Source organism: Blennius ocellaris, assembly GCF_963422515.1.
Source record: "Blennius ocellaris genome assembly, chromosome: 17".
Classification (NCBI taxonomy): domain Eukaryota; kingdom Metazoa; phylum Chordata; class Actinopteri; order Blenniiformes; family Blenniidae; genus Blennius; species Blennius ocellaris.
Genome location: NC_137666.1, coordinates 15,142,174 through 15,168,961, shown reverse-complemented (window position 1 = coordinate 15,168,961; position 26,788 = coordinate 15,142,174). Strand labels below are relative to the sequence as shown.

At 41.4% G+C, this 26,788-nt stretch overlaps 1 protein-coding gene across 1 annotated transcript in view; it reads right to left on the bottom strand.

Moving 5' to 3' along the window:
* Window positions 1–26,788, bottom strand: part of dlgap2a (discs, large homolog-associated protein 2a) — a gene marked incomplete at its 3' end in the record, with an annotated part of 190,273 nt that overhangs the window by 49,152 nt on the left and 114,333 nt on the right. The window contains exon 3 of the mRNA XM_080512483.1: window positions 15,448–16,595. Within this exon, the coding sequence (XP_080368609.1) occupies window positions 15,448–16,527 (1,080 nt within the window). The 5' untranslated portion in view covers window positions 16,528–16,595. The remainder of the gene's footprint in view (window positions 1–15,447; window positions 16,596–26,788) is intronic.

Here is a 26,788-nt window from a genome sequence, read left to right as displayed (position 1 = left end):
GGAGCAAAATGCAAGCAGTTCAAAGGGAAATGTGCAGGATATTGGGAAGAAGAGAACAACACAACATGACTCTTTAAGAAGTGAGAAAACCAACCAGTTTCACAGTCAGTATAAATGGGGCATTACCATTCTGTGGCTGTAGCTGTCCAATAATATACTGAAGCGAAGACGACTTCTAACAGTGCAACATTTTTGGAAAACCCAATTTTCACTGTCTCCATGTAAACAGGGAAATCACAACTTTCACCACGTGCTTTACAAAGGATTTTGTAAAGCACGTGGAATGATCTAGAAAAGCATAAATATAGCAAATGTATAAATATAGCAAATGAAATAATTATATTTATAGATGATTACACTTACACGACACTCATTGAGCTCCAACTGGGCTAACTTAGCCCCACAGACAACTGTGTGTCACTGTGCTGAAAAACTTTTACAAAACTCACTCAGTTTGTATATCAACAGTTCAATTGCTGCACTTGCTGCACTTAAAAAAAAGAAAAAAAAAGGTTGAGCTCTCAAAGTTGACCTGAAGCTTTGTCATTGACAACAAAGCATCTATTTGATTCCCCCCTCTTTGTTGTGAAAACATTACCAACCACACCCCTTCTCTGGGCAATAAAATTAGTCCCCCCCCCCAGTTCATTCAGTCCATTGAGTGCCACAGAACCGCTTTCTTGATGAGTCAACACACATTACAGCCTTCACACAGCTTCGACAGCTGCTCAGTGTGCAAGCTTTTCTGTGGTTTGGCCGATTTACAGACGGCTAAAGAGCTTGATTGAAAGGCTGCTGTGAATTTGCCTGGGCAGTTAATCATAATTACGGGCATAAGAAAAGCCCGGGACTGGAGTAAAAAGGAGCCATCTTTGGTCGCCGTGATATCTCAGCTCTCGCAGGTGGAAAGCTGCCGTCAAAACAAGCCAGGCGGCGTGCGTGTCGCAATTTTCCTCCACTCGTTAAAGCAGGTAATTGAGTATATGGACGTCAGCAAGGCCATTATCCCATTCCCAGTGAGAACAGGGTGTCTCACTTGCACTTCCTGTCTGTCTTTATTGTACATGGAGTGAATATTTCTCCCCAGAACAAGAAACACTGAGGCAGTCTTAAATGTTGAATGTGGGATGAGCAGGAAGACAAATACGGCATCCTGCAGTGAAGGTTAATGCCCTTTGGTCTTATAAGCTCTGCTCAGGCAGACAATTCCCTTATTGGAATCAAGAGTGCAATAAATTCATTTACTGTGCGACTGAGTTCTTTTGTGAATCACGACCACATTGCGGAACCCCCCCCCCCCCCCCTCCCCCCACCACCACCCATGACTCCAGTACAGTACTTGCCATTACACGACAACACGCACATCAGGGTTATTATAGGATCCTAATCGGTTCCTGTGTTAAAGATGGCGATGAAGCTTATTAAACTCTGCTGGAATAAGTTCACCCACTCGTGTAACATAATAGTGATGATTGTTCACAAGCTCATTACACACGGTAGCATTCCTTTTCTTTCGCTTGCGCTTGGTTACACACACACGACAATGAAAGGCTTATGGGGACATGCTTCTACAACAGTCAATTTAAAGATTCACGTCAAAAAAATGTTTTTCCTAAATAACAAAGAAATACATCAACCCTCCAATGACATTATTAATAGTTGCTTCCTGGCTTTATTCTTATCAAATGGTGTAATTATCAAAATATAACCAATAAGTGAAGCGTGCAGTCATGAAAACTTAAAATTTCCATCAGTTGGCTTTACAATGCTTGATACAAATGTGTGATGAATCATTGTCTTGTGAGCTGCTGTAATGACAAAAATATGGGAGAAAAAAAAGCATATTTTCTCTGCTCCCTGCACTTAAAATCTGGTGCTTTAATCCAACGCAACCCATTTGAAGATTCCCTTGAAATTCTTCAAACAATTTAATCATCTTTATTGATTCAAACCGAGTACGGGAAACTTGAATATTTGTGTTCACAACTTCAGATCAAGTCAATCCAACCATCTTCCCGACAGCTCTATCCAGGATCTTGGTTGCTGGAGCTGATCCCAGCTGACTACGGACGATGGCAGGAGACGCCCTGGACGGTCACCAGTCCATCACAGAGAGACAGATAATCACACTCACATTCACTACTTGAGGCACTAGTATATCGAAATGCATCACACGATTTTCTTTGATTAGCCAGGATTTCTGATATTCTTATTACTATATGCAGATATCCTCAACAGTCAAACACGTCAAGCTTAATTTTCCTATTTATCTGTTTTTCAAACTGACCTCTGTGGACTTTCTCCACTAGTTTTTGTCACAAATCTGCACATTCAAAGATCTCCACTCATAAAACAGGGAAATGTTAGTAATCATGACATTTCCTGTGGTAGTTGAAGTTGACTCACCGATGCTATATCCATCTGTCATTTTAACACATTTATCAGCACCAAAGGGAGATAAAACCAACCTTTTCTGACTTCCTCCGTATTTTTATCAGTCAAGTGTTCATAAAAACTGCCACAAATCACTACTGTTTGAAACAATATTGGACAAATGTGGAATTTGACATTTCTTCTACCAGTGATTGACTTCCCTCACTGTGAACATGTTCACAACGAAGTATGTGGCAGCTCACAGTCTGTGGCAAATGTCAGAAGGAGACCAAATGTCACTGATGTGTCACAGTCATGACTCTAATTGTTTTCTGCAAATTGACCTCTGTCAGAAAAAACCCCCACTGAAATGTGATTGTAATTCAAACAAAAATAACAACAGAAATCCTTCTTTATTTGGGTACTGACAATTTGTACACAGACAAACCTATTCAAATGTATTGTTATTTATTTGGATTGTACAAAGCAGGCAACAGTTAAATATACCCTTTGGAAATACCGAATGCATATTCTCAGACAAATAGTATAGTATAGTATAGTATAGTATAGTATAGTTGTATACTTTATAACTCCTCTGTTTCACCCTTCCCCCAGGTTGAGTTTGGGGGTCATCGTTGACAACACTCTGTCCTTCCAGTCTCATCTCTATAACGTTACCCGGTCTGCCTACTTCTATCTACCAAACATCAACGCTCTCCACCCCTCCCTTACCCCCCCCCCCCCCACATTGCCGCCATCATAGTCCCCAGCCCTGTCACTTCCCATCTGGATTACTGTAACTCTCTCCTCTTCAGTCTCCCTCACAGATCCCTCTATGAACGTCAATTGGTCCCGAATTCAGCTCACACTCCCTCCATCCACCACATCACTCCAGTCCTCCAGCAGCTCCACTGGCTCCTGGTTCAGTTCTGCATCCAATTCAAAATCTTCCTCCTCACATTCAAGGTCATTCACAACCTTGCCCCGCCATATCTGGCTGACCTCCTCTACGTTTCCACTCCCTCCCGTTCCCTTAGATCCTCTTCCTGCATTTGCCTGTCTGTCCCCTCTGCCCATCTCACCATCATGGAGACCAGAGCATTCAGCCGCTCTGTTTCTCATCTCTGGATCTCACTGCCTCCTCAACTGAGAAGCCTTGGACTCATTCCCCCACTTCAGATGTCAACTCAAAACATCTTTTCAAAACTGATTATTACCCACTGATGTCAATTTCTCAGTGTTGTTTTTACTGCACTGCTGCAAATGCGTGATTGTACAGTGTCCTTGAATGTTAGCAAAGGCACCTTCAAATAAAATGTATTATTAGTGTAGTATAGTATAGTATAGTATGGATGAGTATAGCATAGGATCTCTGTACAGCCAGTAATTCACAGGAATCCATGCAAGTCATTCTAAAAATGTCAAATAAAATCAAAACAATCTGCTGCATGATGACTCATTAAATTTTTTTTTTTTTTATTATTAGAGGAAAATACTGAGTCACAGCAAACTCTGACTTTTACATTAATCATGTTGTGGAATTAGCATGGGAGAAAGCTTGTGACATACACAAGGTTCGTCTCTTCAGTTTGTGTATCAGGAATCATTGGATCATTGTACTGTCCCAACATGGAAATGTTGTTATCTGGTGAATATACAATTCAAAACTAATAAAATTCTCTCCAAAAAGTAAAAAAGAACAAAAAACTATTATGGCAAAGACAGGCATGCACAAATTAAAAACACATCCTCACTGTGCTGCCTTCTGTTGGAAATGCACACTCAACTGTGACGTACACGTTGAAACACACACACACGGATAAAAAGTCATTCATCTCCCCTCCAAAGGCAGGCGTACGCCATCCACCAAATGGAGTCGATGGGTTAATTAAGTCTTGGAGGGGTTTGATATTTTTAGACGTCTAATTAATGAATGGAACGCCAGAGGACAGGCACAAGCTGTGGTGAGATTTGTTTAATTTGGATTGGCTGATAAACTGAATAGATTGCGGGGTGTCTCCTTGTCAAGATAAAGAAAAACGGCAGGCCTCGGTGCAATCGCGCTGACTGCTGCGAAAGTGCATTATGTGTCATTATATGTCTGAAATACACCGGTTAACGTATACGTACATGGGCTCTGCTGCTCACCTGGACACATTTGGTAAGTAAATGTAATTTTTCTGAAGTACACTTGACATCTCCACTTCTTTATTAATACATGCATTTGCTACTTCTAGAAAAGGCTATTGTAGTTCTGAATAAAATTTTGGAAAGTGTTCAGTTGGTTTTGCATTGCGTTCTCTCTTGCTCTCTTTCTCATTGTACAATCTGGGGTGATAGAAGTTTGTAAACAGAGCCTTCTGCCCCCATTGAGGTCAGGTGTACATTTTCAAATGAGTTGTATTACGGTTTTAGTGTCTGTTTACAGAACTTTGTAGCTCTGAGACACTGAAAATGCAACTATTTGCAAGCGGCTTCTGACATTGTGTCCGTGGAAACAGTGCCGTTAGACGTGGAGATGGCGATAACGCTGCTACCACGCTGTAGTAAATACTTCCTCTGCACATGTGAGTGTCACTGTAATGGCCATCCTGCAACTTGGTCGTCTGTCCATACAAATGTCAGCGTCACTGTTCATAGAGTATTGTTTTAGTGTGTGTGGTTTCATTATAAAAACAAACAGCACCCACTAGTGGCCCAACATGCTAACTTCACCATTGTCCACATTTCCAACATTTCCATGTAAACGGACATGAGTTTCAAAACATTGCTATCTCAAAGTAAAATCTTTTTGGAACAAAAATGCAAAAACTATGATTTCTGACTTCAACAGTAGTATAGAGTCTGCATCCTGCTGATTAGCTTGTTATCAAATGTCTACCCATTTGTTTTTGGTCTCTGTCCAACCTCAGCTCAAGCAGACACAGAAGGGGTCTTCCTGTTAAAAGGGAGCTGTTCCTAATGTCTTGTGCTTTGTCATGAGATTGTTGTGTTTTTCTCTATATCAGGTGTGCCAAACCTTTTTCAGCTTCAAGGCTACTTTTTTGGAAAAAACAAAAAACAAAACACCAGGGTGAAATTATCTCCCGAAAATATTAATAACGATATTTAAACCTCTAGCTTTCTGGCTAGAAGCAAGGATTTAGCTTTTCAACCTAGATTTAATTAAATCACACTGGAAACACCAACCAAGCAGGTTTAACATTTAGACAAAAATTAGATTTATAGAGTCTTTAATGATTCATTGGTTATTAACGTATTACAAATCCACAACTTTGTCTATTTTCATAATGAAACAATCAACTTCTTGATAATTAATGAGCTACAAACAGGTTGGTATCTACACGGACTAACGAGCCTTACCTTGTCACCAAATGGTTTTCGCCAGAGCTACGTAGTGACAAAGGGATCTCTGAGTGTGATCTACTTATCAATCAAGAGCAGTATGACTGCCCTGTATCGTATGCGAGTGTAAAAAGCCATGAGGTCGGTGCTGTATTGATGGACCAGATTTGAAAAATGAGAACTTCTTTCATTAATTGACAGGCTTCAGCTCAGTGAGGCACGTTCTGGAGGAAGCGTACCTTTTTCTTCACACGCTATGATGAGGGTTCTCTTAATGCCTGCTGGGGTGTAATGGAAACCCTCAGTGCGTTCCTAAGCCGTTTTGGCTCTCCAGCGCCTCTGACCAATAACCCTGGTGAAATGGCTCACTGGCAACTCATAGCGGGGTAGCGCAGACCTTGGCATATTAGCTTTGCGCATCTACCTGCACCTTCAGTGCTTTGATCTGTGGCTCTGCAGGCGGCCAGAGGGAATACTGTGTGTGCATGTGTGCGTGTTGCTTGTTTGGGCTCGGCAGGCCTCAGCCAATCCTCCTGCAGTGCAGCAGTGCATTTCATTGATTAACTCTGCGGCTCCATCTATACGCCCACTAGGAAACATAAGTCACTGCTATTAAGGGAAGAAATGGAGTGATACAGACAAAGCCGAAGGAACAGAGAGGAGAAATGAGAGATACTGTTTGGAAAGACGGCTATATTGTTGAGAGACGGGAAGCAAGAAAAGGGGTTTGAGAGCCCTTAAAGGTTCAATCACTGGCCGTACAACCCACCAGCATGCAGCCCCTCATTTCCTTTTACAAGATTACATGGACACTCTGGGTATTTTGGAACAGGTGCTGTTTTTCCCTCTCGTCCTGTCCATCTGAACACCTCCTGCATGCCCACCACCGCTTCGCCTTCTCTTCTATCACACAAATACACCCACACGCGTAAAAATTCTAAACTCTGCCTGTTAATCTTGTTTTCACTTTGTTTATTTACTGACACTTTATGCTATCAGATGTTAGCGTGCAAGTGTAAATAGACATACTCAGTGTAATAGAGGGAAAATTGAGCAGTGCCGTACTGGAGGATGCGTGAGCTGCGGTTTATCTCCGGGCAATGTGTTTGTTGTTGTGATGCTACTTGTAAACAAAACCAATGCTTGTTGTCACACTGACTTTAAATCCAAACTCAACTCCCGAATGGAAAGAAACAGCCACGCATGTGTCCTTGATTTATACTCCGAACAACTACCAGGGCAACAACTGGACATTTAGGAAGTTTCATGAATAACTTGACTAATGACATTTCTGTGCTTTAGGTGGCAGTACTGAGTCAATGCAGTGCACTGTTTTCACTTCATTTTAGAATTTCTGTCAGTTTTGGCCATTAGTTTTTTTTTTGATCCATCACAAGCTGTGTTTAATTCTCAATACTAGGAATACTGAGACCTCAAAATATTTACTGTCCCAATATTATTACTGTGCATTTACAAGTCAAATTAACTTTAAATGTGGTTCCACGGGCAAGTAGTTGCCTCTGTCTGGACTAGTTGCTGGACTGAGACCAGGAACTGGACAAGCTGAACACAAACACATCAATCACATACTATCACCATGACTCCCATGAGCTTTGAGTCCAAGTGATTACCTTTCATAGCTTTAGGATAGCAAAGATTGAAGCTAACTTAAGCATAATATTACACTAAAGTTTCGATGATGTTATGAAATGACAACGGAAAACTTTCGTTGCATTTTGGTGGTCCGAATCAGAGTCAGTGAAAACAGAAGTTTTTGAAAACATGCCAGCTCTGTATCCTTGGCAGCACAAATGATTGGTCTATTACAGGTTGGATCGGAAAAAACGTCAAAATATTGCGAAAAAAACATCACTAGCCAAGGTGGGGAGATGATTCACTTGCCGAAGTAAAGCTTTTACTATCCCCAGACATTCTGACAAGCCTTACTGTCAAACCCTGAGAGTGATAAATGCAAAATTTGGACACGAGACCGGTTTTACGAGGACATTAACCGGACAAATGCCATTTTTATCAGAAATGACCGACTGTCCGACGAATTTTGTGATCACTGCATACTTTGGGAGTCTTGACTGTGCACGTCAATTTGAGGGCAATTCATCAAGAAGTTGTTCAGACATTCCAGTATGGACCACTGTGGTAGAATATCAATGCTATCCCTAAATATTTGCCCTCACCTGGCTACAAAATAAACATTCTCAGTGGAGTTGGTCTATTGTTGTAACACTAATGTGAAATACATTACATTTTTACGACGGAACAGGGCAGTTTGTTGAGAGCTCTCCAGCAGGCTAAGTTAAGGAAAAGTACATCAAAAAGACAACAAACTGAAAAAAGCAGAAGTATGTTTCCTTTTGAGTGATCCCCAACACTTTTCTACATTGATGGATATATTTTCTTGAAGATTAAAAAAAGTGGTGAAATAAGCTTGACTCCTGTCGTGATGACTCGACCTACTGCTTTCATGCTACCACAAATTCACTGCACAGCAGTTGCAACCATTCCAACATTATATATACTTTATCCTCTGTCCTACTTACACGCTCCATTATTGTGTTGTATATTTTTTCCCCCATCTGACTCAGTATGTAGTCTCTCACTTTGTTGCCTGCCTCTGCCCAGGTGGTTGCACCTGGTCTTAAGCCGTGAGTATCTGTCAGGCAGTCATGTGACTTCACTGAAAAAGCAATAACACACTTGGCCATGTTGGTCCCAGAGAGCACTGAGATCTGAAGTAAAGCGCTCAATTTTCTGGCAAATCTATTACTAATCCATATTAATTAAGTTTGAGTCGCGATCAAAATACAGATTTTATTCAGGGGAAAGGTTTCCTCAGAAGGGGATGGGTTTCAGCGTCTGGGACAGATTGATGGGCTTTGGGGTTTCGGCAGGCGTTGGTATTGGCTCGCTGGATAAACTTGAGTCTATTGTCAAGAGAGATACACTTGTAAAACTCTGCAGGCTATTGTCTGACAATGATATGTTGTCAGCTCATCAAGACAAAAGTCAGTACACTTACTCCTGCCTGTGCCTTCAGCTGACAGTCACCTTGCATCATCTTTATTTTTTAGTACCTTTAAGACATCTTCAGCCCACAGTCACACTGACAAGGAATTGTTTTTTTTTTCCATGTCGATGTGTCTTATCATTCCCCATTTGTGAGAATATTCAAAATTAATCATTGGAACTGTTTATTTTACCTTCCTTGTCACAACCCCTGCTGTGTACGAGCATCTCCTTGCATCTGCATACTCCGACATCCCACATTAATCTTTAATGCTAATTAGTTAAAAATAAAAAACAACAATATGTGCAGGTAGGTGGAAATTAGGAGCAAATAGTACTAAATATTTGTATCGATGAGTTACAAATAACATCTCTCTCAATTAGAGGTATTCATCGTGTGCACAGAGTTGTAATATTGCTGTCAGGCATTAGCTGTAAGCACTGTGTGGGTCAGTTTAAGGAAAATTAAATCAATCATTCGCTAAATCATGCTCGAGGAAAATGAAAGTGTGTTTACGTCTTATTTTTTCTATTGAAGAAAGTATTTCCGACTGAAACACCTGCATGCACACTTAATTAAAGTGGGTGCAACCTCTGTGTTCACGCAGAATTTTCAATCACATCCGTTAAAAAGAATTGGATTTATAAACAAATGACAATGAGAAACAGCAGCAATAAAACATCTGAGATAAGCTACCAATATGCAGACAGTGGCTCTTGATCAAGTCAGCTAACAATACCTCACAGCGAATGTGCATTCAGGTTCATTTGAATGTTATTTAAAGATAGACATCTTTCATGTTACTGTCTGGAACACTGATGGTCGCTGCTCCTCCAGGACACAGCAAGTTTAGATAAATGATAAAGCCATCAGTTTCCATAGAGAGCAGTACAGAGAGACAGCAGCTCTGCCAGTCTTTTAATGTCAGACTAAAGTACACAATTCATAGAGACTCCAGGGCTCGACATTGAGGCTTGTCCGAACGTCCGGGGCTAGTAAATGCTTTGCTCGGGCAAGTGAATCATCTACCCACCTTGCCCGTATGGGCTAGTGGGTTTTATTTTGAGCAATATTTTGATGTTTTTTCGGGCAAACATCTCTTGGCATCACCAATGGATCACGTCATCGCTGGGCACGGCCATTTCTCGCCCTAAGAACACTTCCATGTGTGAGTTGTTCCAGTATCAGTTCTCTAACTCTGGTGTGGTCTCAACCACCTCCAGGAGAGAATGTATCTCTGTTCACAGCTTGACCAGAAGGTGGGGGGGCTGCTGAAAGTTACTAAAAAAGAAACTTGAATTCTAACTTAGTTAGTTTTAAAAACAGGTAATCAGTAATAACTAAGTTAATTTTAAAGGACTAACTAATAATTAGTAGTCAGATTAGTTGTTAAAGTAACTGTGGCAACACTGAGTACTTGTAAAGAAGCAAGGACTAAGTGCTATACTGATTGAAACTAAAGCAGAATAGGTATATAATTAAAGAAGCAATGAGGAACTTAAAATTTGTTACAGGGAAAAAAAAAAGTGTCATAGCCCAATGAAAAAGAATATCAAATAGTTAAAGACTGACACATTTCTTAGAGAACCAAAGGAAACAGATGCTTGTCGACAAGGTGATTACCACAAAGTCACATTGTTGCCTCAGGCAACAGAGATGAGTAACATTTAGCTACAAAGCAACAGCTGATCCAGAGGTTCCTGAGACAAAAGTCTCACTTACTTAGGGGTTCACTGTCTGACTGCCAGTGAGAACATCTTAATGAAAATGTTTGGGAACTCCTTTGTGTTTGGGTGTGGGAGAGCGGCGTTAGCTTTCTGTCAGAGTGCCAGTTTTTGTTTCTGCTGTTTTTCACTTCCAATTTGTGTTTCAATCAGCAGCCTTTCTGCCTCCCAAGCTCCACCTTTGGCAAACCAACATGGCAAATTAATTGACTTATTAAATCCCTCCACATTGCCCTATCAGCAAAAACTATCAAAAGACTAATCCTCCCTTTGTACTACACTGTATGCAAAGAGGGGAGAATCTTGCAAGAGCGGCTGACATCACCCGGTCTGAGAGCTGTCGGTGAGAAATAACCGCATAGACGCATGTATTCCAGCTCTGACAGCAGATTGGAAAGCCCACACACTGAAATGCACATCAATTATATCGTCATTAGTGGAGAAATGTCACCACCACCTCCTTTCATTAATAGGCTGACAGACGAACTATGAAGAAATAACATGTGTCAGGATGCACAAAGACAGGCTAACTGGGGCTAATGTGTGCAATGTGCAAGTCTAACTTCTCTACACCTTTAATTTCAGTAATATTGATTTAAACATTATTTTGTCTGTCTTCCCTCATATCCAGTTCATCCATCTCCCATACATGCTCCCAGACCAGTATTGTGCACATCAGGGTTGGACGATAACATTTTTGTGGTCCATCTGCCACTGTGGCATGTACATGCCAAAATCCATCAGCCAGTTGAAGTTTTATCTGCTCCTTTATTTGTTATTGAGGTATAGAGTCAGTATCCTCTCGGCAGCTTTGCCCTCTGGAGTTGATTTGTCTCTGAGGCACTTCAGCACGATCACCTTTCTAATCTGCACCATCTTCTCCCTGATAGCAGTTGACCGTGCAGGATCAAGGGGCATGAGCCATCCCTCCAAACTGTTGTCAAGCTGACATGTCTATATGATGCACAGCGTTGGCCTCGGAAGCATCTTTACAGTCATGATCCACAAGGTTAGGGTTAGATTACCCAATGGTTTGTTGACAGCATGTGAAACAAATGCCAGTGCTTCCCATAGCTGGTAGCGAGTAGTACAGCATGTGAATCCTTCATTTAATGATGAAACCCATGTGTCAACGTTTTCCTGAGTATCTTAGATGCATTGTTAGATGCAACAAATTACTAATTTTACTGAAGTGCCCCACATGCTCACATTTGTTACTTCTAGAGTGGACTATTGTAATTCCCTATTGTCAGTAAGTCCATATAACTGTTTAGGATGTTCCCAATTGATTGGAAATACTGCAGCGAGAGCACAAGAACTTGCCGGAGAGATCACATCACTCTCTTCTTTGGTTTCCAATTAAGTTTAGAAAACAATTTTAATATTCATAACATAAACCTCTCAACAAGCAGGCACCATCATACCATAAAGAGCTGTTAGTGCCATATTACCCCAGCGGATCTCTTCGTTCTGGTTTACTCACATCACGTCAAGAGAGAAATGTACCCGATTAACTCGAAACTCGCACACAGCACAATATTTGCCTAAAGCTGTACATTTTAGCTGAATGCTGGAATTCTTGTATGACCTTTATGTTCAAACAATTGTGCGAGCAACAGGGCAGCAATAAGCATTGCTCCCTTCTGCCATTCAGTTCTGAGTCTCAGTGATTTTATGTCCTGGTCCCAGTAGATAAACTAGAAATAAGCAGGTTTTTGGGGGTATTTTTTCACACAACACACAATCATCCCTTGGCAAGACAGGACCTTTGGTACTTATGTTTTTTACAAGAGGTTATTACATCATTATAATTTATCTCCATTAGGATTGTTGCAGAGGGGTGTGCTTTCCAATTGGCAACAACAGTTGAATTATTTTGTTTCAGCAGCTCATAACCGAGCCTGTCAAGTCCAACCATGTGGTCTTTGATTCTGCTGATGGTTCTTGTGATTGCCTGGAAAGCCAATATGGTGATGGATTTTCATTTGGCTTTTGGATGCTAATTACGTTTTGTGTGGGTTTTCCTTCATGCCAAGCAAACAATCTACTAAAGTTATAGTAAAGTGAGTCAAACTCCATTTATTCTCGTTTCATCATTATGTTGTTTTTAAAACTATATAGAAATGGGCTTGGTAGGGAAACATCAAGCCCATCTGGGTTTGTCACAAATCACATGCTTGGTGGGTTTAGCACATGTAACCACCAGTTGCATTTGTATGGTGTTGGATGGTAGTGTTCAGCCCTGGTACACACAAATCAAGAGGCAGAAATCTCAGTCTTTTGCAGCACTTCTGAAGTTTTTTGATCACTCTTTCATGAACCAAGGACACAAACAAGGTGACATCACCAAACCATCTGGTGTGCGATAAACAGTAAAAAAAACCAACACCTTTTCAGAAACACTTTCACTCAGATGTGGACAGATATTCCTGCACCCACTCTCCCTTCCCTGGATACAGCTTAAGTTGTTACAGTGCAGACAGTTGTGGGTACCGTAATCCCAGTTCAGCAGCAGCAGGAAGTGAATAGTTCTCAATGTGACCCCTCCGTGTGCGCAGAGTATCGCTCTTGACTATTGAGTCTGTCACTGTGCTCAGCTGCCCCCGCTGATGAGCAGCAACAGTAGCCATGGGGAGCTGAAAACAGCCACCTCATCTCACATTGGATTCCTCCCCTTTGTTTCCTAAAGCATCCAAAAAAGGCATAAACCTCACCAGCATGCAGCTCCAAATTTCTCTCTTCCATACATCTTCCCTGAGAGGTTCCCGAGAGGGCATTGATTCTCCTCCGGGGAGGGAAGATGTGTCACACCCTGTACGGATTGGATTGATAACACCGGGCTAAATATAGCCCTGCGGCAGCAAGCGGGAGAGGAGGATATTTTTAGAAGTGTTTATAGTGCTGTGACTCGGACACTACCTCAGCTGAATGACCAAATAGAAGGAGGGAGGGGAGGTGGTGGTGGTGGCGGGCAATAAACTCAGTGACTCTCTCATTGAGAAATTACTGCACTTACGGGAATTGTGAAAATAAAATAAAATTGAGTGGATGAGTTCCCTCCCTGTCTGACTTAAAAATGATGATCCGTTATGTTTAAAAATATGCTACTTAAAAATTAGTCCTCAGAAAAACTGTCCGATGATGTAAACTTAGATTGAGTGCCTTCTGTAGCTCTATTGGCTGATTTGAGTAATGTATTGGCTTTCCATTTACAACAGACTGTAATCCATACGACATACTCTCTGCTTAGAGCGATGAGTCTCCAAGTCTTCATTCCCAATGTGCTGAAGTGCTCTCTTTATTTTGGCTGCAGGCACTACTTATATGATGCTATCAGATATCACATTGTTATATATTTACAGCAGCATTGTCACAGACTCTATTTTACCCATATTGGATCTGCAATTTGGGATTTAAGAGTGTACTTTCTCATTTCATATACCCTTCAGCATGCATATAAAACCTGTGAAACGCTTCTGTAGAAAGTGCTGACTCACTCTCAATTGATCCCAGTGGTGCTATGAGGTCACCCGCACAGCGGATCACGGGCCTGAGCAAAATGAAAACCCTTTTTCTTCGAGCTGAAACTTGCTAAAAATCAGAGAAACAACTCTGTGAAAATCAGCATTGGTCTATCGTCTTTCATTCTCACGCCGCTGCTGTTCAACCTGACCCTCTGACAATAATCAAAGTTAAGTTGAGTTAATTGATTTGTCCTGCTCTGCTTGTCCTTTGAACTGGCTGCCACATGCTGAGCCATAGGACAGGTTCGCATTCTAATATCGAAGGCAAGTGACAAACAAAGCGCCGTTTTTGAGATCAATCAGGAATCCAGCTGAGATGAGCAGCTTTTCTCTCGACTGTCGATTGACGAGCAGCAGCTCTGAAAAGAAGCTTTTGTGCTCTAAAGTGCAGGTTTCAGGCTTTTGGACTGATGTCTGTCGTCATTTTAAAATGCTTAATGTGCCTCTATGAATGCTGTGACATTGCAAATAGTTCCTCACTGACTGAAATGAGAGCAACATAATTTATTCAGTCATGTTTGATATCATGTCACCTTTGTGATGGAGTTGAGGAGCAAAGCAGCCATCCCCTGGCCTTGGCAATCTTTACATTATGATCAATCATTTAATAATTGCTGACACAGCGAGAGCAAGTACGATGTGTGACCGTATGTAAGTCTATACATGTACTCAGAATAGATTTTTAATTCAGGGGAGGAAATTCTTTAAAAGTTACTTCTATAGAAGTCACCTCAAAGCAATGAAATCAGGTTAATTGGACCTGGTCATATGTCATGAAAGCTGTTTTGACTCTGGACAACCATCGATGAGGGGTGACATGTCTTTCAAAACTTATATCTGTAACAGGAGCCACTGTCACACTAATTAGTAAGTTGTATTATACATGTTGAAATCTTGGAATACAATTAAACTATTAATACAGGGGGATTCATCCTTTATCATAACATGGCCTTGACTACTCCCACTAGTCAATAGGCAAATGCCATTTGAATGAACTACATAGGTAGTGGTATAGAAGATGGAAGGATGGACCATGTGTTCATCCCCTTCTTGTGTCTGGTTGCAATACAAGTAACAAACATTATTTGCTGCATGTCAGCAGATGGGGCATGAGCCTAAAACAGCAACATTTCATAAATAAATTGCTCCCTGCTGCCATTCTGAGCTACCTTTTAAAATGCCAATTCAAAATGACAAACCTTTATTAAGCAGCTTTAATATGTTATTGAAATGAGACAAAAAGAAGTGCATAAGCTCCAAACAATATGCTATCTTGAGTGCCACCACTGCACGTTTATTTCTGTTTTGTATTTTGGTTTTTAACATCTGCTGTAATTATGAACAGCCACTGAAAGTGGCCAACTGTTACCGTGGAACTGAGTGTCTGCTCTCAAGTGTATTTCTTAACAAAGAAAGAACAAAGCCCTGATCATGTAGTGAAAAAACCCAAGCTTACCTGTAGATAATGACAGGGCCTGAGGTTGGACTTGAGGTCAGTGGGCGTCATGGGCTTCTCCAGATTAAGTGAGGACTTCCTGTAGGCCTCCTTGGCTTGGCTAACCGTTAGCGTCGACCAGGAGCTCCTCTTCATGAATTTGCCCTCTGGCGCCATGTTGATGCTCTCGCAAGCTGAGCACTTGACGTCGTTGTTGCTCTTGGAGGTCTTTAGTGACAGGTCTCCCCCCAGGTGGCCGTGCATGGAATCAGGGTAACAGTGGCTGATGTGGTCCATGGCATGCCGTGCCATGACACTCGGTGTTCTGTACGTGCTGTCACTGTCGAGATTGTCATCGGAACTCCACCAACCCCCCGAACGTTGCTTACCGCTGCCTTCCGATTTGCGCTCTTTGCTTTTACTGCGTTTGCTGTGTTTGTGGTGGCCTTGGTGGTGGTGATGGTGGTGGTGTGAGCCGTCCCTGTGGGAGTCACCTTTAGTGCCGTTCATCTTCGAGGAACCTTCCAAGGAGTGCGACTTTGTGAAGAGCTTCTGTACCGAATGGACTAAGTGGCGTATTCTCCCGGGGCTTTCATTGCGCTGCTCTGTGGTTGTGGTTGTGGTGGAAGTGCGTTGGTACTGCAACGTGTGGAAGCCATCCCGGTGCAGTGGCATCTGTTTTTCAAATTGGTCCAGGAGGTTTGCTGGGATTCGATTCATTTTGCCACTGCCACCGTGCGAGGATGAGCCACCATCGTCTCGGGAATCCCTGCCGCCAGAAGTGTTTCCACCGCTGTCCCGCGAAGCGCTGCCGTAGTGCATCCGGGGGAAAGTGCTACTAGAAATGGAGTGGTCGGTGGCTGACATGGACACTGGCATCACCATGCACTCAGAGTGGATGGAACTCCGTGGGGAGCAGCGGTGGTGACTCTCAAGTGGACAGCTCTCAGTGGGACTGAGGAGGTAGGAAGGGGGCCGTGAGTCTCCATGGTGGTGGAGGTGGTCCAGGGCATGGTCGCATTCGGCCAGGCCGCAGGTGTGGGCTGAGGTGGGGGAGGTGAGTTGGAGCTGGGCAGGGCGGCCGCCGGAGAGACCCTTCATGTTCCTGGGTGGAGGAGAGTATGTGTCCTCATCGAAGTACTGCGAGGGTGACCATGAATACTGTTGGTCTGAAAAAAAGAAACACATGAAAATGACACACTCACTTAAGAAAAGTCCTGCAGCAAATCACAACAAACTCATAATCTGCAACATTCTCATTCTCCACAGCCACTTAAACTATGGGATACACACAAGAAAACTCTCAAAAAGGAGACAATCTGAAATGTGGAGGTGAAATCCACAAATGGGATGGACAAATTCTTCACAGACCTATTATCTTTTCATTGTGGCAGACCATTGTATAGGTGGGGGGAAAAAGAAGAGAACGCAAGGAAGCGAAGGGCAGGAGACAGGTAGAGCTTCGCTTTGCCATTTATCCAATGCAAAGTGAAATAATAGCCTATCACTCTGTGGTGCTGGTGTCATCCGTCAAAGCCCTGAGGAGTGTGCTGTGAGGCGTACGGCCAAATAGGAGTCCTTGGGAGGCGATCACCAAACACACCCTCCCTCTCCCTTTTCCTAGGTCCATCTTATCTTAGATTAAAAACCCATTCAATGAGATCAGTCACCAAGGGCAAACGTCTCAGCACTCTATACCAATGTATTTAACTTAATCAGAGGAAAGGTTTAGTTTAGGTCTTTGTCTCACCATTGTTTGTTTATCCTCTAATTGCCATGTACCCTATCATCTCGGTTCAAATTTAAGATGCAAGTGAGAGAACACTGATCTTCAACGTAACCTATCACATGACGAAAATGTGGAGTTTGTCTGGGATGCAGTGAGGTCACATGTTTTTTTTAATTTTGGTTAGCACTCTTGTCTTACAGTGATGAAGCCTCTGGTTTGATTCTGTGTGTACTTTGTCCAGAGAAGTTAGGTTAGTTTGAAAGCTAACGTTTTTACTGTGTTTAAGCAGTAGCCACGGTAACACAGAGATGGCGTGAGCGATTGAGCAGCAGGCGGGCAGGCTCCCAGCCACCTCGTCGGCCGCCACGTTTGGGGGATGGAGATTGCGCTCAGCGCCACCTCTTTCACCAGAATTTAACTCGTTTCTCCCACTTTCTTCTTCACTAACTCCAACTCTGTGCACGTGCACTCGAGTTCAGCGCGTGCCCGTTGCTGCTCTACGATCAAATTAGATAACAAGTCAGACTCAATTTCATTTTACGAAGCTCCCTCCCACATCCGAAAAACATGATCAGCTCACACACAGCCACCAGGTACCGTCAGGTGACCACTGATCACTCTGATCACTTTCTACCTGTCGCGACCATTTTGCCATCAGACATGTCCTGTGCGTATATATATATATATATATATATATATATATATATAGGTAATAAACGCTTGTTAACTAAATTGAACAATTCCTGGTGATTATTGTGTATTTATTGTGACATTTGCTGGGCAGTGACAGTCTGTGCTTCAATCTCACACCTTCCCTTCTCTCACACCCCATGATTCTGATTGAATGCATAATGAATTTATTCCAGTTATTAATTGTAATTAATGTATAATTTTTTTTAATTTATTAACTCGAAGTAAATATTCAATTACTTCATGAATATTTAATGAGTAAATGATGAAGTTTGCTTTTTTCAATAAACTATCTCCAGTGATTTATTACTTTCAGTAATCTATTACTATACAGTAATGTAATGCTAAAGACTAAACGTAAATATAAATCTAAAGTTTAGTGACCCCCCCAACAAACACAAAAAAAAACATTTTTGAAAATCTGCATGCCCTCATAGTTCAAATGACATTTCTTTAACTTGAGAGAATAAAATGACTCATTTTGTGGCACATATTCAGTCAGATCTTCTCATTACCTGGTTCTCGGAGTGAAGGTGAACATTGCAGTAGAAAACGCTAACATGGCTCATATTTCAACCTTATCTGCACCCTGTCTTGTGAAATAGGAAACAAACACGCAAACAAAGAATAATCATATCTAAGCTCAGTTGCCTGCCAATGATACGCCTCATAGAGCCGTGCACTTTCACTCCCGCTGTAACCCCATAACATGAAGGAGAGACTTTATGAGCGACTGAGGAAGGGGAGAAGGAAGGTGAACGGTTTGAGGATGAAAACCTTTAGCACTTTTACAGGAAATGTTTTGACAGCACAATAAATTCTTCTGACATTGTCACAAATTTTAATCTAATGGATTGATGTCAATATTGTTAACTGTAGTGCTGTTTACGATGTCGAACAATTTGAATTAAATTACAACTTTTGACTTACGCTTCTTCTCTTTCTTTTAACTACTTTGTGAGTTTAAAATATTTTCTTTACTCTGTGTCCGAGACATGTCTGTTCCTGATGTAATACAGATTCCTGACATAATGAAGAGTCAAATTACTTAATTAATGCTCCAACATAATTTTTAACGTTGCTGGGTTTTTAGGACTATATACATATATGTGACAAATGTGTACCATATGAACTTGAAAGGTTGGACTGAAGAATTCATTAAGTATGTGGGTGATATATTAAAATACTACAGTAAGATGTTCACTCTGGTATGACACATTTAAAACATGGTTTTTGTGAACACTATGTCAAAGTTCTGTGTCCCGAGTCCACAGAGAATTATTTTGTCAATAGTTGTCAGAAACTCGTATTCTCATATTTGAAAAACCTGTGCGGGATCAAGACAACAGCTAAAGTGAATCGTGCCCAAGGGCGGATGTTCCCTTTCATCTTGAAAATTGGATGAAATTTATTCCTTTCAAACTCATTTTTAATGAGGTCTAAGATCTCAACCCCTGAGGTGCAGCGCTGCTCTTTGGATGCTGTCGTCCGCCATCTTTCGGGATGAAAACAAGTTCTCGTTGTTTACCAGCTTTACATGAACATGTCTTCATGCAGCGTGATGAGAAAAATGGTTCGAGGCTACACAGCAGTATGTATGTAAGAGGAAAAGACAAGAAAAGAAAATACATTTTCCCTCCAGGAAGAGCTGTTTCATACAGCTGCAAATGATTAGGCTCATCATCAAGACATATTACCACCAAATGAATTTTGAACTTGCTTGGCAAATGTCAGTCGAGTTCACGGCTCATGGGCACTCGCAGCGGAAGGATGACAGCGGCTTATTGATTGATGTGATGGTGCCTTTCTGTCTGAAGTTATGTCACTGTCTTACTCCAAGGCCTTTTGTTAGACAGCTGACTACTCCTTGAGGTATCTGTGTGAGCGGCACTGAATAAATTATCTGCCTGCAGAACGATGACACTTCCTCGGACTATCAGACCGATGACGGATTCATCCGCATTCTCGCCCCTTCCAAGGTTATGGAGAAGGAAAAAAAGTAGAGCCACCATTCAAAAAATAAGTTCGAGAAAACATCTAGAAAGTGATTTAATATTTACGCAGGCCTCTGGGGGACTGAGCCTCCTTCTGGCAGGAACTCCACAAACACAGAGACAAGTAACTGTGACATCTGTGGACAGGGAGAGCACTTGTTCTTCTTGCACTGATACCAGTCCCTGCCATCGAATTATCGGCTTCCTGGCAAGAGTGCCAACTGCTTAAATGGGCTGCTGGGACGAAAGGTGAATCCAGAACAAAATGGTAATTCACTTCCAACACCACATACAGCGGCTAAACAGATTTTCTCTTTGAATGTCACACCTCTACATTAAGAAACAGTGGTGACAGCAATGATAAAGTAAATATAAATCAAGAATTGACCAAAATACATGTGCAGGGTGTATATAAAAGATAAGTTTAGCAAATAAAGTATATGTTAGTTAATAAATGGCAAATTGCCAAGAGATATATACTAAGTAATAGATATGCTATGATTAAGCATTTGATAAGCAATCCCAGCATCACCTTGAGAAATGCTTGGATGTGGTGGATTTACCTTGTTGCAACATATAAAATGTGACTGTGTCGTTCTTATGGGAACATTTCTAATCTAATATGGGTAAACTAAGAATTGTTTGCATGACAATGCTTTCAAGTAAAAACTGAAAACTTTCATTGCACTTTTGGTGTCCATTTACACGACAACGTTGCTTGCAGCCTCTGAAAAACACAGCTTTTTGAAAATGATTCCCAAACTTTTCAAAAATGCTCTGTCTCTGTGGAAACGGGGGGAAATGCAACTTTTCTGAAACGTAAAAGCACCCACTCGTGGCCTCAGCATGCTCACAACATCATTTTCAACAATTCTACCATTTCCATGGAAACACACAACATTTTTCAAACGTTGTGTAAACGAGAGACTTTCCTGGAATTAAATTGCAAAAACCAGGCGTTTTAACTTTAAACATCTAAACGGGGCCTAACTGCACTGTCTTTCTTTAGAGATGCTCACACGGTTCCTGTTCTTCTCTGGAACTGCTTGTAGTAATAAACACAGAGGGAGTACACAACAAACAACATTTCTGCTCCAACAATCAGAATGTTTTCATGCTGTGAGCAGTGAGCTGGTGGGCGGTACAACAGCAGCTTAACATAAGAACATAGTTCTTGAGCTACCAGAGCCTCTTTTGTCCGTCTTTAGCGGCTCCAGGTGTTACTGGTGCTCCTATCGCACTGTGAGGTGAAACATGTTACTCTTACATAAAACAATAGTGGAAAAGTGATAAAACTGCAAGAAAGGCCAAAAAAGCAAAAATGACTACTGGTCCAAATGGCTGAACAGCAAACTCCTTAAACAGCTAAAATAGCTAAAAAAGGCGAAATGCGCTAAAAATCTATTACGGCCAAAATGGTTCAAATTGCTAAGAGCACAAAAGTGTATAAAAATGCTCCAAGACTTAAATGGATACCGTTGTAAAATATAGTTATAGAATATTATCAGCTCTTAATTATAGTTATTGAATCTTATAAATGCAGCAAATATATAGAACAAACTTTTATGCTATATACATAAGCTGTTGTATTTGTTTGGGCAGAAAGTTTATTTGGTGATAAGTTGGCTAAATGGCTTTTTTCATCATCAAATTTTGCAGACCTCTTACTATTCAGTCTTCATTACATTCAGGTTCCATTAGTTACTTTTGTAAAACCGTCCAGTTGGAAACATCCCCTCTGGTTTTCCCACAATTTGTACAGAAGCTTTTGAACCAGCGTGGGTGCTGCACAGATCATAAGCGATAATTCGGTCTGAATTGAGCAAAGACACTGAGGCAGGTGTAAGACAGATCCTTTCGTTGTTGACTCCAGAGACAAAGTAAATCCAATTCATCTTGAAACTGACTTTTTCCACTGCTGTGATAACAAACTCTTCAGCAAAAGGCAAACAGACAGAAAAGATCGGCTCGGCACACACACACACGCACACGCGCACACACACACAGACACACACACACACACACACACACATGCTGCAATCATCCTGTCAGACGTAACATCTGAACCAACACCGTGCCGTCAGAGCCCCTTGGACTGAACTGTGACAAACACACCTTATGCCTTACACATGGCGTGCCGACATGGGAAGCCGAGACGGAGGAAGAGGCTCATTTATTAACGGCTTCTGCCTGGCGCCGCTGCTCCACCTGTGTGCAGAGTGTGAGTAAAGGTCGTCTTGCTCCTCTTAACACATTAGCATTTAAATAGCATTATATCTGCACTGAGTATCACTGACAGCTCCCACTCTTCCACTGGCCCAGACCCCAGCCTGAGTTGAAAACAAAGTTAAAAGATAATAAAGCGCTGCACTCGACTGAGAGATCAAAGAGAAGCGACCTTCAGACTTGGCAGTGGTTAGCATCTCGGCTCGCCACACTGCAATTTAAGAGGATTGGATAAAGGCAACTGCGAAGACGAGTTCCACCACGGTGGAAACACATTAGAGAGGGTTTTTAGTCTGCATCAATTAAAAATTATACTTTTAATACTTGTTAATGACATGACAACACATGGTTTGTTATTTTTTTGGATTGTCTATAGAGAATTTTTAGAAACAAGTTCCAACAATATTGCAAAATCCATCCACTTTAAAACATCATTCAATAATAACGATCTGAATTGCAGGAATCAAATAGGCAAACAAAGTCTTCCAAGTCCTAGTTTGTCAGGAGAAATTAGAAAAATGACGTTTTCTTTCCAGCAGCATCCAATCCAACTGGCCAGAGTGTAGCACACACCCCTTATTTTTAGAGCAAAACAAATCGATAAAGCAGCTTTCTTATCCATCTCCCAAAGGTTAAATGCAGTCTGCCCAGAATTCGGGCCTTTCTTTACAAAATCAAAGGAAGGGGAATAGTGTCCTCAACACTCGGGGCGAATCAGCAATGGCCCCAGATATTAGATTTGAGAAGGAGCCAATGGACAAAGGGGCAGAGTAGCAAGTCTGTCAGCCCCACAAGCAATGATCCCCTCTACAGCAGCAGCTCTGATCAGAATGAGGCTCCGGCTTACGTCTTCTGGCACAGATCTCCCTCACTTGTCCATCCAAGTGACGGCGCAGAAAAAAAAAAAAAGAAAAAAAAAAATCCTGCATGGATTTCAAGTGTGACGTGTGAGCCGAAACTAAACTCACAACAATTTAGCTGCTAATGCAGTTCTCAGCTAAGTGAGCCGTTTCAGATCGACACAGCGACCGCTAGCCAATCACTTGTCACTGACATTTTTTTTCACACACACCATCTGCCTCCGGATCACTGTGACAACTGATATGTCTGGAAAAAACAGCATTTAAAAACGAATGCAAGGACAGCAGATTTGAAAAAAAAAAAAAAAAAAGGTTTGATTGCGTTGCTCATGCTGAATTGGGACCACATGTGTCACATGGCGACATATATGACTATACGTCTAACACAAACTACAGATCTTTTTAAACCAAAACTAAAAACCTACCCTTTAAAAAAAAGTCTTCTCTTTTATTGTTTTTTGTGTTCCATTTGAACTCAATATTTCCTACATTTTAACTGTTAATTTTTTACTCAGCGTTTACATTTTTTCTTGTAGCACTTTGAGATGTTTTAAATGATGTTCATTATAAATACAAATGTATTATAGTGTCAACTTCTATAGTGAACAGAGTTCAGTAGGATTTGTTTATTATTATAAATTTTTTTGCAAACTTCCTGTCTTTACTTTGCATATACACATCAAACAGAGCAGTTTATTAATTTCATATTTCTGATTGTATACATAACAAATATAACAACAAATAAAATACAATTTCACAACTGGTAAAGGTTATTACATGTGCAAACTGTGCTTGAGTACAAGTAAAATATTATACTGGAAGAATAAAGAAAACACTTACCAATAATAGGTCAAAATGATTCTAGCGTGAGTGTTTGCGTTTGTCTCTGCCACGTTTGAGCATAAAATGAAGATTAAACAAAGAAAGAAAGAAAGACGTGAAGTCTTTTCAGTTTTGTGAATGTTTGCTACTTGTGACAAGCCTCATGACAAAAGTTATTTTAGAATGTGCCATTATAGTTTGTATGATAGACGTTAATGCATTTCCCCCATGATAACCCACATGACTTTTTATTTGAGAGATCTGGCCAAAATTGATAACCACCATTTTAAAAAAGTACCTTCTGGAAGCTTGCTTGTGTTGGTTTGTCATTGGCGCGACCTGAGAGCTGTTATAGCTAAATACTCAAGTCGAACATGGAGATAATAATCTCCTAATTACTTTCAGTGATATAAAAGTAGCTCACCTCTGGGACGAGGCAGCCTTTAGAATAACGACAGAGCAAATAGAGTGCAAAGTACATAAATGAAGCTCGGGGCAGGTGTTTATTCCTAAATCAGATGGTGGAGCACAGCGGAACAGACGGATCAGCGAGAATATGATGTGCAGCAGCGTTGAGGGACATTTACTGGCCAATAAGCATCGGAAATAGACATGAGCAACTATGATCATTGTGAGGACTGTAAAAATGTCATCTTTACTACCAGATTTTCTCCAATCTACCAGAAGCAGTTGTAGTTAGATCAATTTTGGTTAACACGCCTGCCTTTGATGCATTTCACTGTGCAATTTTTAATACAGCAATTTTGAAGAATTCTAATCAATACCATGTTCAAATATGCTTAAAATTTGAATTATCCTATAATTTCCTGTGAAATCAATAATTTAGTAAGATTCAGTAAGTGGCTTGGAAGGTTGCAAAGAACGTGGCTATTTGCCAATGTCTCCTCAGGAACAATAAGTTGTGAAAGCAAAGATCAGATATTACTTCAGCCCATGTTAAGTGATCACATCAGGTTTGCAGATTGTGTTTTTGTTAACAGTAAAAAAAACCTCTATTGGTCTTTCTTACAGACCTCATTATTCTTTACAGATCCCAACAGCCGTTAGCGGTATCTTATACTGTGAATTACAGTAAATCTAGCATTCAGCCCAAAAAGTATTACCTCACTCGAGGCCAATTCTGTGGTGCGTGTGAATTTATATGGCAAGTTTCACTATAGCTGAGTGAAAGCTGCCTGCTTGCTTTACTCAGATCTTAAAATATATTCATTTGAAGACCTCTTTTTTTATATTTGCATGTTCTGCTGGTGAAGTAGCTTTACCACTTTGAAGAGGAGATATATGTAATCCATCTCCTGTAGTAAAAATACTTTAAAAGAAGTGGGGATATAAAGACCAGAGGGGTCGGTTGTATATAATCACACTTCAGAAGACATGAACTTACAATGATGCTAACAGGAGTTACACATGTTTGGCCTGTTTGTGTGTCCATGTGGCTTTGATTTCACTCACACACACACACACACACACACACACACACACACACACACACACACACACACACACACACACACACACACACACACACACACACACACACACACACACACACACACACACACACACACACACACACACACACACACACACACACACCTCATCCGCAGCAGTCAAAGCTTAAACACAATCCCAGCAGGGAGGGACGGTTGTCCAAGCGCACACATGGGCAGATTAGAGTGAAGTGAAGCCAGTGCAGCTAAGTGTGTATTGCCTGTTAACAGTAATAACTATGAAGGAGAGACGGCGTGTGTGGCACAGTCTGAGGAGATAATGCGTACAGGGCATTGCAAATGAGTAAAACGATACTAATAGTGAACAGGAGCTAAACAAAACATGCCTGTTCATGTGAGGTACCATGGAGACACTTTGGCTCTAAATGTCTTCAAACATGATGAAGCTATTGGCAGGCTGTGCCAACATATGGAAAATAGCAATTTGTCTCTAACTCCCAGTTTCTCAGAGAGGGCTGGGGGGTACGCTGAATACAGTTATAGTATTCAGCTGCAGAGAGAGTACGGCGGTCAGATAAGGGAAAGCCGCTGAACGTCTGAATACTTATCGTGAGCCCGCTAATGATGAAGTGTGTTATCAGTGCTGCGCTCAGCGCTTCTCCTCGGCTACCCTCTTTCTCTCTGCCAGTCAAAGTGCGGACGGAACGATATGGCGAGAAGAAATTCAACAAAGTGATTTTGTTCCCCCCTGAATGACAATACTTGGGGCTTTTGTGCTTCCCGTGTTTCTGCGTCTTCTTTTGTACGTCGGACCGAGCACAATTAACGCCTACTTTGGAACGTAAAGCATGTCTCCATCTTCTCCTGTGGTGAATTCATCCCACACAGAATCACAAAGGCTGCAGTGGTGCCAAATTGACGCATTATCTTTGTATCATTTGTCATTCAAGCAATGATCTACACAATCTAAATCTTTTCAGAGCCCGCTTTTCAATTGTCACAGAAATGGAGACCAACAGTGCCCCTCTCCCAGTCACGCGGAATCTGTGGGAGTTCGCATTGGTTTTCTTTACATAGCGGAATCACAAATCCGGTGCAGCTATCCAGCTATGAATAAATCATGCTGAATGCGAAAATTTTGCCACAGGAAAAGCCCTTGTTGGTGTGTGAGTGAGCGAGAAAGAGTAAAAAAGAGAGAGAGAGAGAGAGTAAGTAACGTCTTATGTAACATCCAGGACTGCATTCCCAGGCAACTTGTTAGAGGAAGCCTCAGAACTGCGGTTGCTGTAGCAACACACTCTGAAGTTCCCATCCCAGGCTGTCTGTGCAGCCGCTGAGGAATTCAAGACATAGAAATAAATAAATAAATGATGATTTCATATTGTTTTTGTTTTCTTTTTGCAGAGGTGACAAAATAAATAAATGACTCATGGGCAATCAGTTTGAAATCAATTTCCAATGCTTATCAGTGCTTTCACACCTGCTGCTGTTTAAGGTCAACCGAGCTGAGTTTTAGTACAGAGTACGGTGTGGATGGTTAAGTGTGAACGCCACATCGGCACGGCACAG